The sequence below is a fragment of the Eptesicus fuscus genome, chromosome 15, assembly GCF_027574615.1.
Source record: "Eptesicus fuscus isolate TK198812 chromosome 15, DD_ASM_mEF_20220401, whole genome shotgun sequence".
NCBI classification, from domain to species: domain Eukaryota; kingdom Metazoa; phylum Chordata; class Mammalia; order Chiroptera; family Vespertilionidae; genus Eptesicus; species Eptesicus fuscus.
In genome coordinates, this window is record NC_072487.1 from 51,124,727 (window position 1) to 51,140,015 (window position 15,289).

The 15,289-nt window shown below is 53.3% G+C and overlaps 1 protein-coding gene across 1 annotated transcript in view; it reads right to left on the minus strand.

Annotated features, from left to right (window-relative positions):
• Window positions 1–6,328: 6,328 nt before the first annotated feature.
• The window catches only part of PAX5 (paired box 5), a 152,523-nt gene continuing 143,562 nt past the window's right edge, over window positions 6,329–15,289 (minus strand). The window contains exons 10-11 of the mRNA XM_054727134.1: window positions 12,036–13,309; window positions 6,329–6,549 (exon numbers count right to left, since the gene is read on the minus strand). Of these exons, the coding sequence (XP_054583109.1) occupies window positions 13,233–13,309 (77 nt within the window). The 3' untranslated portion in view covers window positions 6,329–6,549; window positions 12,036–13,232. The remainder of the gene's footprint in view (window positions 6,550–12,035; window positions 13,310–15,289) is intronic.

A 15,289-nucleotide genomic window follows, 5' to 3' on the forward strand; every position in this document is an offset into this window, starting at 1 on the left:
CGGTTTTAATTTTTCAACCACGTGTATGTGTTACCGTTTTTTAAATGGCAACATTTTTAAATGAATGAGAATCCATTTTGCACCTTAGAGTCCCCCAGCCCAGTCACTGTCATATGAGCCTTTTCAATGTTGCCAGCTGGACGTCTAGCCCCACCCTGGCTGTTCAGGGATGGGAGACCCGCCTCCTCCCCAGACAGCTTAATCTCTCCGCTGGAAACAGAGAAAAACGACAGACCTCTCTGAAGCTCTCTTCATCTGGGGAAACCAGAGACCCTCCTCACAGGGCTGTGGCGACTGCACCTGGCGAGCTGGCCCATCCTAACGGCTCTGAAAAAGTGCTGGTTACTGTTGTCACACCCCTGGGTCTGCTCTTCCCACCTGCCCCACAGCACCTCCTCGACGCTGCTTGCTGACTCGCTCACTCCCATAGTAAGTCCTCACTTAACGTCATTGATAGGTTCTGTGACTTTAAGCAAAATGACACATTAGCAAACCCCTCTATAATAATAAAAGCGTAATATGCTAATTAGACTGGGGCTGCTGCTGCGAGAGCCAGGGCGGCGGCCAGGGCTGCTGCCTCGGCCCTCGGAGGCCCTTGCACGCATTTCGTGCACCGGGCCTCTCATTTTACCATAAGCAACAGTTAAGTTCCTAAGGCATCTCATTCGGTTATAAAGTACCCATGCTTTTCAAGGATCTGCTGTATAGCTATTGTCCTGACGGGCTTGCCTCCCCGTCAGCAGATGTCCTCCCTCCCCTGAGGGCAGGGACCAGGCTCAATGCAACCTGGTATCTCCAGCCCCAGTGCCCAGCCCAGGTCCCGGCACGGAGCACAGGTCAAGGACCACGGACTGGCTGAAAAAAGGAGGAAATAACTGGCTTAATTTTCAAATGCAGATCCCGACAGCAGTGCCCAGTTGATTGACGATTTTTATTGGGATCTTAGTTGTTCCTGGTTTCACCTTTCAACTGCATCGAAGAGTGCCAAGGTGAGGCACGAGAGGGCAAGGGCCCTGGGAACTCTGTCTGAAGGGATCACCCAGCAAGTGCTTTTCTTGTGAGGAGTAAGGAAATCCCCTGGGCATCTCCACCAGAACGTCTCTACCGGACGCGGGGCCGGGAACTGAGCACACAGCCAGAGTACAGCGACACCTGGGGACTCCGCTCTGGGATCACACCGCCTGGCTTCACATCCGGGCCCCACGGCAAGTCCTCGAAGTTCATCGGCTGTGTGCGCTGGGGCAAGATATCAGAGCTCTCCAGGCTTAGTCTCCTCATCCGTAGGCGAGAGGACGCTAATCATGTACTTATCTCACTGGGTTAGTGCAAAGATTTAATGAGATAATGCATTTGAAATCTATGTGCTAAGGACTCACAACTCTTTGAGGTATAAACATGATCCCATTTGCCCAAAGCTCCTCCAGCCGCGCGCCGTAGAACGCCCCCCTCCTCCTGTTCCTGTAGGGAGGAGGACCGTCATCGGCATTTCGGGTATATCTAGAACTTGGTAATAAATCCCAATTACAGGAATGCCCACATTTAACCGTCGTATGAGCGAAAAACAGACTTCTACTGTGTTAGCACACTGAAGTTACAGATAATGTTTGTGACATCAGCTGGCCTCGCCTTAACCGATACACAGGTTCACACGGTAAATGAGGAAATGAGTCCTCACCCACATTGTGCATGCTTTAAGAACTTCTAGGACTGTTAGGAGTTTATCTGCCATGCTCTATAAAGTATGCACAATGTTTTAATTCCACTTTACAGGAAGGTTCTCTGTTCAATCCCTCTTCAGGGGCCTTCCCCATTAAAGAGGCCCACTTATAGAAACTACTACTTAGCATTTTTGGAACTTGTTATCCTATTCAGCAGAGTCTAAGTCAGGAGGCTCTGAACTCGGACAATTACTGCTCTTGATTAACAACAAGAACTGATGAGTTGGCCTTTCTAGTGCGCTAAGCAAACTCAGCCAAGCAGAAAATATCACTGAAAGGGGAACAACGGGAAGTGATTTTCTTGGTCACATTACCAGCCGTCGAGATATTTACACATGTTTGTGGATAATGTGGGAACCTCTGCTGCTTGCGTGCTCTGCCAGGTGACACGGTTAGGCTGGAGACACCATGTTTCCCGCTTGACCTGGGCTGTGCATGTCACTCTGTGACTGCAGGCAGCCAGCCTCGTGGAAAAAAAACACAGGCCCGGGAGCGGGCAGGCCTGCGGGCAGCAGCGCCAGCTCCCTGGCCTGGGGACACCTGGGCAGCCGTGGCCTCATGTGGTCAGCCAGCAACATAGAAGAGTGCCCACTTCCTCACACCCTCGCCAGAACGGGCTATTTTCAAAAAAGGTCTTCGTGAAGTTGAGTCGTGCTGTTTTCAGTCGTGGGAAAAGTAATTAAGTTAAAATGCGATCGTGAGGATGGGCCCTAATCCAATATGGCTGGTGTCCTTAGAAGAAGAGGAGACGAGACAAGGACAGAGGGAAGTCCATGTGAAGACCTGGGGAGAAGGTGGCCATGGACAAGCCAAGCAGAGAGGCCTCAGAAGAATTCAGTTTGGCCAACACCTTGATCTTGGACATCTAGTTTTCAGAATTGCGAGGAAACGGGTTTCTGCTGTGTAAGCCGCCCATTCCGTGGTGGGTTGTTATGGCAAATGGAGGTGGGCTCTCGGGTATATGCCCCCAGAGCAGGTCTGAAGTGGGGCTTGCGCAGGCTCCCCTCACAGTCTGTAGTTGAGACAACTCAAGAAAACAATGTTAATGTTTTAAAAATGATTTTAAAATTGTGTATAATGCACGTTCACTGAAGAAAGATCAGAACAGGCAGATCAGACAAATATCACCTGGGGTGCTAATGCCTCCAGTGGTGCAAACTCACAGTCGCTATGTGTCCTGCAGAGGGGCCTCCTCTTGATTGGCTCCCTGTGAGGGCCACCTCCACATCTGGGTGTGCAGAACACAAGTCTCTCCCCGAGGTGCTGTCGGGCATGTGCTGGGGCAGGCAGAATACTCTCCTTACCCCATCCCCACGCAGCTAGCCAGGAGGTCCAGAAACTGCTTGGTCTGTGGGGCTGGGAATCCATATACTCCCACCCCCTCCGCAGTCTCCAAGGAGGGTCTTCAGCCTCTGCTTGCACTTGCCACCGCCCCCTCCTCCCTGAGAAACCCCATTTGCTAGGAAATGACTTGAGCCCAGGCCAACCCTCACCTTTGACCCAGAGCCCAGGTTAGCCCTGACCTTTGCTCCAGTGGCACCCACAGAGCCTCAGAAGGCAGGCTGAAGGAAAAGGCCACAGTGTCTGATCATCTCCCGACACAAACCTTTTCCCATCCCTGGAGCTTTGTGTACACTGTCCCCTCTGCCTGGGATGCCTTTCCTTCCTCCTTTCTCTAGAATTTGCTGATAGCATCCTGGCCATCCTTCACTGCTCAGCTCAAAAGCCACTTCTTCAGGAAGCCTTCCTGAATCATTCCTCCCCCAACTGAATGGAATCCCCTCTGTGAGCCCACACCTCTCTGTCTGCCCCACCAATAGGTGGCACTGGTCATGTGTTGCCTGGAATTAAAATATGTACTTCATCTGCCCCAGATGTAGACTCCTTGCTGGTTCATTTCTGCATCCCAGCCCTGTCTTGGTCTGTTTGGGCTGCTACAACAAAAATACCATAAACTGGCTTAAACAACAGACCTGTATCCTCACAGTTCTGGAGGCTGAAAAGTCCAAGATCAAGGCACCTGCAAATTCAGTGTCTGGAGAGACCCTGTTTCCTCGTTCCTATTGGTGGAAGGTGCGAGGGCGCTCTCTGGAGTCCTTTCATGAGGGCACTAATCCCACTCATGAGGGCTCCACCTTCATGACCTAAGCACCTCCCAACGCTCCACTGGCAAATAGCACATTGGGGCTTGCGTTTCAATATATGAATTCTGGGGGAGCACAAACATTTGATCTATAGCAATCTTCTTCCAGCACCTAGCCCTGAGCTTAACTCAGAGGAGGGTCTGACTAGAGTCAACTTTTAGATGTAAAATTTTTACTTCCTTACAGCAGGGAAAATATCTTGGCAAAACTCACATTTGTCGTTTGCAAAAACTTTCACACAATGCATGACGTTGTTCCTCGTAACACCCCCTAAGTAAATGCTATGCGGTTTACACCCATGGCACAGAGGAAGGAACCAAGGCTCCCGTAAGCTGACTGTTACATCAGCACACTGCCCAGCAAGAGCTGGAGCTGAGACTCCCAGCCAAGGCTCTTAGGAATCTTTATCCTTCTCCGTTTCCACAGCCCCGGTACAGCTCTGTACCCATCACCTTGCATGGGGGCCTGGCTGCAGCAGGAGTGTGAGGAATGAATGGGCCTGAAGCGAAAGCCTCCCATGGCAGACCTCAGGTGTCCCGTTCTGTCGCACTTCGTGGTGGTCACTGAGGGCAGAGGTGCTGCTGGAGGCTGCCTGAACATCTTCGGGGTTGGCATTTCCACCCTCTACTGGAGAGCTTGCCCATGGCATCTATTCTGCTGTCGTGTGCGGGCTGCACACGCCCTGGTTACTGGTGCCCATATCGGAGGAAGGCAGGCATGAGGCCTCTGTCCCAGGAGACCAAGGGACAAGAGCTGCAACATCAGGGGTAGAGGTACCTGTTCTGTCTCACCAGTTCCAAATGCTGCTGCTTCTCTTTGAAATGTGTGCTTCTAAGTCATCAGCACTGGAAAGAAAGGAGCTGGGCCAGGGCTCTGTGTGGCAGCATCTCTCTCTCTCTCTCTCTCTCTCTCTCCCTCTCCCTCAGGAATCACCTTCGTCGCCATCCATTGCTGAAATGAATGGAGGCCGTGCAGCCAACTTTATTAAATATGAATGAGTCGCAGCCCATGGCCCCCACGCGGTCACTCGCCTACTCCATCTCTGGCAATTACTGCGACGCACACACTGTGCCAAGGGGCACAGCGGTCCCTGCCTGCCCTTGCAGACTGACACCACCCAGCAGGGGCAGGGCTCGGGTCTGCGGCAGTCCTGGCCCTGCTGGAAAGCCACCTCTGGGCTCCCCAGCAGCCAAAATGCTCAGCTCTGAAGGCACAGGGACAGTGTACTTTCCATGGAAGGATTGTTGGGCTCCAAGCTCTGGTCAGATATGGCCTGCAGCTTTGAAGCCCAAAGACAAGGTCTCCGGGCTCCTGAGCTCTGTTTGCGTGTTAGAGGCATGTGGGAGCACCCAGATTTAAGATCCGGCCTAGATGGAGGTTAAGAGCATGTGTGCGTGCACACACTATTACTGAGCACAGGTTTGATGTGTTAACATAAACCTCACAAGAAGCCCCTAGATTGTAAGCTTCCTGTCAGCAGGGTCCTTGTTAGCCCTGTTCACGTCTGTGTCTTCAGTGCTGGGGACAGAGTAGATGCTCAATCACTATTTGTTGACTAAATGAATGAGGCGGATGCCATTGACCATTTTAGAGCTAACAAAGTTAAGGTTTACAGAACTCAACTGAGTTTCCCCAGCCGGCATCACAGCCAGGAGTCAAATCCAGGATGGGAGCGCAACCATCGCTCCACTTGGCCCAGACTCTGGCTCTGCCCCTGCTCAGGCCACAGTCCTCCATTCTAGTTGTTCAGATATGCTTTGACCCCAGTTTCATCGGGAGAACCAATACAAGTCCCCACAACTCCATGAGGCTTTGTCAAAGTTACCGAAGACCATCTATGAGGTGGTAAAAACAAATGAGATCAAATTCTTATTCTGAACTTAAAAAATTACTTTTATTTTAGGAACCAATAAAATTATGGCAAATATTTACAAATAATTATCTCACATAAAGGTTACATAAAATCAATTCTTCACAAGTAACAGTCACTCATGAGAAGACACACAGATATTAAAACCTACGCCAATCTTATTGCGAATTTCTCCAACTAATCTAAAATAAAAGTCTTGCAGTCAACCATTTAACTTAAAATAAAACCACAAATTCCAGGTTTGACCAGAAAAAAAAAAAAAAGTTAAAAAATTAAAACAAAATCCCACCCCTGTTTTTTCCCCCCCAAATCCCACCCCCCAGCCCCTGCCCTCCTCCCAGCAAAAGAAAAATATGTCCAACATCTTTGGCAAATTGGCACTGCTGTAATTACATTCAAATATTATTACACACAAAAGCAACACACGTCACTAAGAAAAAAACACAACCATGTTCCCAGTCAGTTATTTTCTACTAGAAAAAAAAAAAAAGAATACAAAACATACACATTTTTTAAGAAGCTTTTGTTTTTTTTTTCAACCTGTTGGAGACAGAACGTCTCCCACTTTCAAAGGCAATTCAATTGTGGGTGTTTTTTTGTTGGTTTTTATTTGTAATTTTTTTTTTTTTTACAAGTAAGCATCTATGCAGGCATCACAAACTTTGGTGGATACGTATTTCTTTGATGCTGGAGGGTCAGTCCCTAAGACAGAGTCAACTGTCAAAGAAGGAAAAGCAAAATCCATGTGTCTTCCGGGCAAAGAGTTCCATTTGCAATGTAGTCAGCATTTCTACAAAGACTCGATGTCCAAAGGCCACTAGAGAGTGAAAAACCAGGGTAGCATCTTCCAGTAAGAGTCAGGGCAAAACCCAAATCAGATCTCCACCCTCAGCCCGAACATGGAGGAGGCCCAGCAGCTGGGGCCAAGAAGTGGGGCCCTCAGCATCCACTACCCCACACTGTGCTGGCAGCTTGGGGTCAGGGGTTGGGCCTGCCTCTTCCCGAGCCCCAGGACGGGCTGCTGCCAGGTCTGCTCACCTTCTCTAACCAATGGCGAGGACAGCAGGCAAGAACTGGCATGAGGAGACTCAGTGCTCTCTCTGAGTTTCAAGTACAGCTGCGACGTGGGGGTGTGTGCGTGCTCCCGTGTACACACGCTCCTGTGCACGTATGGAGGGGAAGGCCAGATTTGGAGGCTCAGAGCTTTGCAGGGAGTTTCAAATAGATTCAGGGTTTATTTATTTTCTTTTTAGTTTTATAGCAATTAGTTGGCTATTGATTGGTTGGAATGTTCAACTCTCCATTTCCTCGAATACAATAAAATAATTTCATTAAAATGTGTTCATGCTTGAAAATAAGGGAGCCATCAAACGGTTTCCTTTCTGTTTCACTCCAAGGGAAATGCACCATGTGTAAATCAAAAATCCATCACCCAAATCACCCGTTCTTAAAGGTGCCTTTGGAGAAAATGAGGGACGTGGGAACAAGCGTCGTGATTTGGGGTACAAGAGGGGGGCCCAGGGTCCACAGTTGCGAATGGAGTGGGCCTAGGATTGGGGTGTGAGGCTGTGGCTTGGCCTCCTCCAGCCAGACCTGAGAGTCAGGAAGGGGCACAAAACTCCCCTGCTGTTCCCCATGCTCCCCTCCCTGGGCCTTGCTCAGAGCTGCCCCAATCGGAAGGGCTAAGCACACTACCTGAGACCCACTCCATTTCAGAATTCATCGAGATTCCCTCGGGAAATAGATAAATAGCCCAATTTTCTCCTTGAGCCTCTCAGGGTTCTAAGATGTGGGAAGAAGAATACCTAGACTCACTGAATGGTGGTGGTATTTACTCCCATCTTGAGATGGGCTACACAGGACCTTTGGGAATGCCTGGACTGAACTCCAGAACTCTGAGGCCCCCTTAGATTCTGGGGGGGAGGGGTGTCTAGAAACTGAACCCCAATACTGAGAAATTCTAGCGATGAAAGGAAGACTGGTGCCTGCCTGCTCCCAGCAAGCAGCCAAGTCGGAGAAGCTCAGCCCCCTCGTCAGGAGAGCAGGAGGGCAAGGGCCTTGCTTCCAATCCCCTGCCGCGCCCCCTGGCACCTGGGCACCGCTCTGGAGGCCTGAGCTGACAGCGGGGAAGTGCAGATCAACACTGTGGCTCCACCATGAATATGCAAGAGGGAATCCTGAGGTACGGGGACATAAGGGGACAAGGGGCTGAAGGGGCTGCCGGGAGGTGGACAGACTGCCGCCAGGAGTCACGGCCTGACTGTCCAGCTTCCCAATCACGTATTTTGTTACCTTTCAAGAGAAGCATTGGCCTTGGACCTCTCCGAGGCCAAAAGAACTAAGGGGAAAACTTCTCCAGGAGCACTGGTGTGCATGCCCGGAAACCATCAGAGGCAGGCTCCTGATGGTGACAAGCCCAAGACTGCAGAGCCGGCCTCTCAGCAGGCGCCCAGGAGCTGGTCCAGCTCAGAGTGTGGTGGGACCTACCCCCCTCCAGCCTGGGCCTGGCCTGTTCAGGGGCCTGGATTCTACCCTCGAGGCAGCTGTGTCTCAGACATATCTTGTTCCCAGGTACAGCCAGACCTCTGTTCTCAAATGTCTCCCATCTTAAGCAATTCATTTCTCGACCAAGTTGTTCACGGAAAAAATGTCTCGGTTGTTGAACAAAACTTTAGTTCTCACCCCCACAACCCTTTCATGCTGATACCTGTATGAGCAGCCACACGTCTCTCGGGCAACAAACAAACAAAGGAGAGAATGCACGAGTATGAGTCAGTTTACCACTAAACCTCTTGTTGTTAACATCTCAGGAAATTGTGCTGTGAATATTTTTGTGGGGTTTTTTTTTTTTTTTGCTTTTGTTGCTGCTATTGTTATTAAATATGTACAGCAAGTCACCAGGGTTCTAAGAAGGCAGTGATAGCAGCAAAGTGAAAAGGAAAGTTGTGAAGACAACGATAGAGCTTTAAAAAGAAACAACTGAAAAGTATGATAAAGGTGTTTGCATGTCTGATCTGGCTACCGAGTATGGCGTGGCGAAATCAACGCTTAGCACACCTTTCAAACACCTCTGAAACACCACTTAAAATGTAAACAAACAGGTTAAAACAGAGAGTCATTTGGGGGTCTGGAATGGATTAATTCAATTTACATTATCTCTAATGGGGAAAAATGATTCGTTTTTTTTTTTAACAAATCGCTTCTCCAACAGCCTTCTGCAATGAATTAAGTTCGAGAACTGAGGTTCCACTGTATTTGTCAGGAGTGCTCCGTTTGTGTTTAAGATTTGCTCCCCATGGCTAGGAGCTAAATTCTCGCTGAAATGTCATCCAGAAGGGGTGGCTGCTGCCAGGGGCTGCCAAAGGCAGGGCAGTTACTCTGGGATGTGACTGCTCATAAAGGGATTTCACCCCTCAGTGCCCTGTGGTCACATCTGGGGCTTTGCCCTGCACACGTGAAAGGCCCAGCAGCACTGATCTGCTCTCAACGCCAGCAGTGCCCTCACCGCTCCACCTCCGACGTTCAAGCTCACGACTTTCAAAGCCAAACCGTCTGCAAGAGCCCGGGACGGGGAGGAAGGGGGGCAGGGTCCAGGGGCTAGGCAACCTGAAGCTCATCAATCTGGGCTCCCATCTCCCCCAAATTTACAATGAAGGGCAAGGAGGTGGAGAAGAAAGGGAGCACTGGACCAAGATTGGGCGGGGGTCACAAGCTGGTGGCCAGGGGCTCATAGGCATATATAAAAAAAAATTTTTTTTTTTGGTCTCACGTCCCACCATCCATGCTGCCTCGTGCCCTTCCGGAGTTGCAAGGTTACTCCGCCTGCCTGGTCTGGGAAGCAATGAGTTCAGGGCCTTTGAGATTGTGATCTGTGTTTCCCAGGCCTGTGGGCACCCTGATGCCCCAATGACTCTGCTCGGTGACTCCTGAATATTATCACAGCCAGGCCTGCAGGCTGACCCACGGCAGAAAGAATAAAGAAAAGAGTGAGGGGACATCTCATGAAACTGGGGCCCTAGACCCTGGGAGTCAGAGCTGGGCCCATGTCCAGGCCCTGTCAGGCCTCGTGGTGTGGCCTCGGACAAGCTCTACTCCATCCCCCGGGAGCCTCAGGGTACAGCAAGAAAGGAGTCTGGATGAGTCAGAGGGTTGGTGTGAATCTAGGCAGACTTTTGGGTTGGTTTTGGTGTTAATGAGAATCTAGTTGGTGGACCATCAACACCACCAACACCCAGGCTTCTTGGTCAAGCCAGACTCTGGCTTCCTGTTCTTTCTTTCCTCATTGGGGTTGAAGAGTGTCTCTAAGCCACACTCTCCTCGACAGGAGCACCATTCTACTGAGAGAGAACGAGGCCCAGGGATATCTAAGAATTCACTTCACCTCTCTCTTGCCCTGTGAGCCCCAAATCTTAAACTTCCCATCTGTAAAATGAGCACTGTGATTGCCCCGGTGGATGGTCAAAGATTGCAAAGCACCATGCAAACATCGGTTATGAACGGGCCAACCCTAACTAAGGCGCCTTGGGAAAGGGATGTTGGGTTTGATATGTCATCAAATTTTTCTAGGGTGGAGTTAGACAACGGTAAAAAAAAAAAAAAATGTTCATAAAATCCACCATGTCCTTTTCAAAAAGCCAGAGCTAGACCGTGGAGCTGAAGGCCCACAGAGGAGCACGTAGGCCTCTTGCCACCAAGCTCTGGTGAAAGCTCCTGCCTTGTGTTTTCCGTTCAGAATTCTCTGGCATCAGTGACGTGTCCTTTGGAACCCGCCTCTCCCAGCTCCCGGGCAGCTCCGCAGAGCGGTGGGAACGCAGCGGGGGAGAGCAGCTCTGAGGGTAAGAACATGTGTGCATCGGGTGCTCTTGTGCTTCTGCCTGGCAGCCCCATAATCCAGTGGCTGTCTCCTAAGTACAAATGCATCTGAGGACCGGCAGAGCCTCAGGAGAGAGGAAAGGCGTGGAGGGAGCGCACCGTAGGGCTGAGGGAGAACAGGGTGGGCAGAGGGGTGCTCGTGGGGCCAGGTGGGCTTTGGGGAGGAAGGATGGTTGTGCCTTAGGCAGCCAGTTCTGGGAAGGCTGACCTCCTACCAACAGCCTGAGACCACAGGAGAGACCAGGATCTAAGGGTGCAAGAGGTCTGTGCAGCGGACTCCTGGCCCCATCACTTCCTAACACACTTTCTTCTACCTTGCCTGGCAGGTGGAGGCTGGGACTGTTCCAACCAGCAGATTCCAGGGGAGTGGGTGTGCCTGCAGGGAGCTCATGGGCTCCACCTCCGCCCTGGGAGACGAGGCTTCCTCAGCAGCTCTAACAGCGCTGGGACACTCCATGTGGGGCAGTGGGCTGAGAACCATCTGCTGCCCTCACCTCACCATCAACTTCCCTCCCCAGGGATGGGGGGATCACCATGTGCCAGGGGTCCGGTGCCAAGTCCCAGCCTCCCCCTGCCAGTCACTGTCTGGGGACTGCACTTTGCTGAGCCTCAGTTTCTTGTCTGTCCCACCACCTTGCAGTGGTATTGGGGGCAAAAATGCCTGGTCGTGGCCAAAGGAGTTCTGCTCTCTCTCCCTGCATGTTCAGGGCTTCCCCCAGCGGGGCCTCAGTTTCCCTGGAGGGGAGCTGGACTAGGTCTTCCTCAAGACTGATTTCCACCCCTCTGGGTGTTCTTACTCCCCACGTGGTCTGAATATTAGTGGGGCTCAGGTGCCCCCCTCTGCATGCTTTCTCAGCAGTGGAGGGCCTGTCCCCACTCCCTGTGAGAGAAGAAGGAAGGAGAGAGCTGTCAGATGACCCTGCAGTACCAAGGCAACCGAGGCTCAGAGCGGTGAAGGGTCTTGTCTGAGGTCCCAGAGCAAGGCAGAGGTACGGCCAGGACAAGACCTCCCAGGGCCCATAACCTCCCCAGCTCTCTGCCAACCTGGTGACATGCAGACATCGGGGATACTGTCACATGAAATGGCAAAGTCCACTGTCCTTGCTATAATTCAGCCCAGAGTTGGACAGAGCTTCCACCGGGCTGTTCTGAGTTGGCAAGAGAGACTATGCAAGGAATTGAGGCCGTAGGCAAAGATATGGTGGTTCCCGGCAACCCCACCTCAAAACCATTCCCAGTTCACCCGCCAGTTCCTCCCTGCCTGTCCTGTCCCTCTCAGGAGGCCTTCCTCTGTCCCCCAAACCCTCCCAACTGGCTTTTACGGACTACTCCAGCCCCAAGTGAGTTCTACAAGGCCCTCTCCAAGCTCCTGTAGCCCTTGGCCATGGCCCTGACCATGACGGCCCCTCATATCAACAGGTAGATACCCACTATTGGAAGTTGGGCATCTGCCCCACCTGGCACCTCCATTCCCAGCGGCATGCTAGGCTCCACCAGGACCAGAGAGCTGCTCAGGAAGTGCTGGAGACGCTGCAGGTGCGTGTGGTCTTCAGTGCAGGCAAAGTCCTCTTTGTTAACCACTGTCTACATGGCAGAACAGAATCCACTCACGGGGGTCCTGGAGGGCGAGGGCAGTGTCCATGGTGGGTGTCCATAGTGATCGGAGCCTGGGAATGCCTCAGAAAACACACCCCCGTTCAGGTCAGCGGTTCCAGGGGCTGGCGGGTCAGGAGGACCTCAGGCCCCGCCTTGGACCATGATCTCCTGGGTCCCATCCAGGTGTAATGTTCCAAGTCCACAGTGCAATCAGCACCTGGGACATTGTACTTTAGAACAGCAGTTGGCAGTTCTTTGAGTCATTTGATATACGGAAAAGAGCTGTTTGCACTGCATCGGGCCCAGGGTAATGGAGGCAGGAAGCCAGGGTATCTCCCCAAAGTGTGTTTCTCTTGGGGAAGAGTCTCGGCACGGGAGGCTTGGAGTATAACCAGTTTAGTGAGACTCCTAGTCAAGATGCTAAAGAAGTAGCAATGACCAGGAGGCCGGGGCCCGAGTCGGGCATCCTCAGTCCCATGGACAGCTCCCCACTGCGGGGGTGGGGGGGGATGGGGGGGGCACCCAGGGCAGAGGGGATGCTCTGCACTCAGGTCTGTGATGCACTGGGAGAGCTGAATGCATAACGGCTGGCAGTCTGCTCAGTTGGACCTTTGGGCCCACAAGAAAAGCAAGAAGGTATTTACACAGGTGCTGCTGCTGAAATGCCCAAGGCAAGCTCTTCTCCCCAGGCCCGGGGCCTGAAGACGGGCAGACAGACGGGGGACTGGCAGGCTGGGCTGGGGCTGCAGTTCCCTGCGGAACGGTCTGTTGATGCGTGGAGACCCCGTCACCGTTGGGAGGGGCTCATCGATCGACTCTTAGAAAGGGACAGGTGTCCAGAAGTCCGGCAGTCGTACCATAGAACCCCAGAGTCCCTGACAGGAAAAGGTGGGCAGAGTTTCAAATGAGGGGGGGGGCAGGGTGCTGGGGGATGCTCTCGTTGGGCCCCTCCGGCTGTCTCTGAAGGGGCTGGGAGGCGATCGCCCTCAGTGATATGTGTCATCAGTGCTGGCGTCTGCCTGGCTCCGAGGGTCAGTGCCGGTCGTAGGCAGTGGCGGCCGCAGGCGGGGCAGCTCCTCGGGCGGCCGCGCTGTAATAGTAGGGGGAGCCTGGAAGAGAGGGAAGACGGCGTGGAGGTTGGAGGGCCGCGTGGTGCCTGCAGCCCCTCACCTCAGGCAGATGTTCAGAGGAAGGGAGGGGCTCGGAGCAAAGAGCTCTGGGGAACACGCTGTTATTCTGGCAGGGCCCGGCTTCCTGGAGGAGGCGGGTCAGGCTGGGGGTCGAGGAGACGTGGACACGGGGAGACTGGGTGTGTGCGTACGTGGAGCAGAGCAGGCAGCAGCCTGCCTCCTGTGACCCGAAGACGGGGCCAGGGTGAGGGCCTGTCCCCTTTCTGGGCTCCTCCCACCTCCCCGGGCAGCTTTGTTTGACTCCCTGCTTTGGCTGAGGCCTCTCGGAGCCCCGCTTTGTGTTCTAACTCCTTCCCAGGGAGGAAAAAGCACGAGGGGCTCTGGGAGCCCAGCGGAGTCTTAGAACCACTGAGGTTAGAGGTGCTGGGCCATCTCCTCCTTCTACGGGTAGGGAAACCGAGGCTCAACAAACCAAAGTCATGTGCCCAAAGCCACAGAGCCTCTCGGTGCCAGAGCCCAGCCTGGAATGCGGGTGTCTGCCCCTGGCTCAGGACTGCTCCCCCCTGCGCTGGAGGGTGTGTTTGTCCAGGGGGGCGGCAGCTGGGGCCCTGGGAGCCATCCTGGACCACGTGTCTGCTGGGGTGGGAACAGTAAGCGTCTTCATTCCCCAGGGGAGGTGACACATATGGACTCAGGAACTCTTTTACTTTCCACAACAAGCCTCTCAGGTAGGAACTAGTGCTGTCCCCGTGCAGCAGAGGAGGAAACTGAGGGACTGAGAGAGGAAGCAGCTTGCCCAAGTCACACAGCTGGTGGCACTTCAGCACGTGCCACCGCCCCTCCAAGCCCAGCCCCGATGAGCAGACACACCCTTCTCCCTCGCTGGGCCCCGGGGAGGCAGCAGTGACGGGGCGGAGGGGCGGAGCGGCAGCGCCTGGCCGAGCTGTTCCCGAAGGCAAGGCCACCAACCCTGTGCTTGAGGGTTCCCAGGGATGGAGAATGCTGCTTCTTCGGTCACCTCCCTGGTCAGAGCCCTGACGGGACACCTGTCAGCTGGCCCTGCTCTCTCGCCTTCTGTGTTTGGTGGGATGGGGACTGTTAGGACATGTGTGCTGTCCCTGCGGGCCGGGCCATGGCCCAGGAGCAGGAAAACGGCAGGGGCTGCCCCCACAAACGGGCCTCGGGGGACAAGAAATGGAAGTAAGCCTGTGCAGAGGACCCTGGCTGAGCCCCCGGAGTCCCCCACCCACCTACCACCTCTCGCCCTCGGCTCCGACTCACTCCCCTCTCAAAGCCTAATCTCTTGGCTGCGCTGTCCAGTGGCCTCCGCACGAGGGTTCCACGGCAAAATCAAAATCGCTTGCATTTACCGTGAAAGATGAAAACATCACCTCACAAAGCACTCTGTCTTCCTGGTGCCCATTAGACCGTCATCTAAAATAAACTTGTCCTTTCTCATGTCATTTTTCCTCTCTAATTCACATTATCATCAATTTACTTCTTGACACAGTCATTCCCGGCTCCCACTCACTCTCTAATCCCTTTAAAGCGGCCACAGGCACTCCCATTCTAATCCTAATTGACCACTGCTGCCTTTCTTCCCACCTCCTGCCCTGACGGCCCCCGCCATTTCTCCCCCTTAGCTCCCCCTTAGCCTCCCTTTGGCTCCCCCTACCCCCGCCTAGTCCTAGTCCGCTTGGGGGCCCCTGGTGCTGGGTCATGTTGCCCTGGCTGGGCAGGCAGCTCCTGGGGAGGAGGCCCGGCGGGGAGGGAAGTTCTGAGAAGGGAGCGTGCAGCGTCATTCGGTGGCATTGCTCATCCTCACTCTGCCGGTGTTTCTGTGAAGGAGGCTTCAACCCGCCAGCCGAGGGTGGCAGAGTGCGTGAGGGTGTGAGCACCCGGGAGTGCGTACGTGGAGGTTCTCACCTGTTTCCACAGCTTCTACTGACCTAGCAGGAG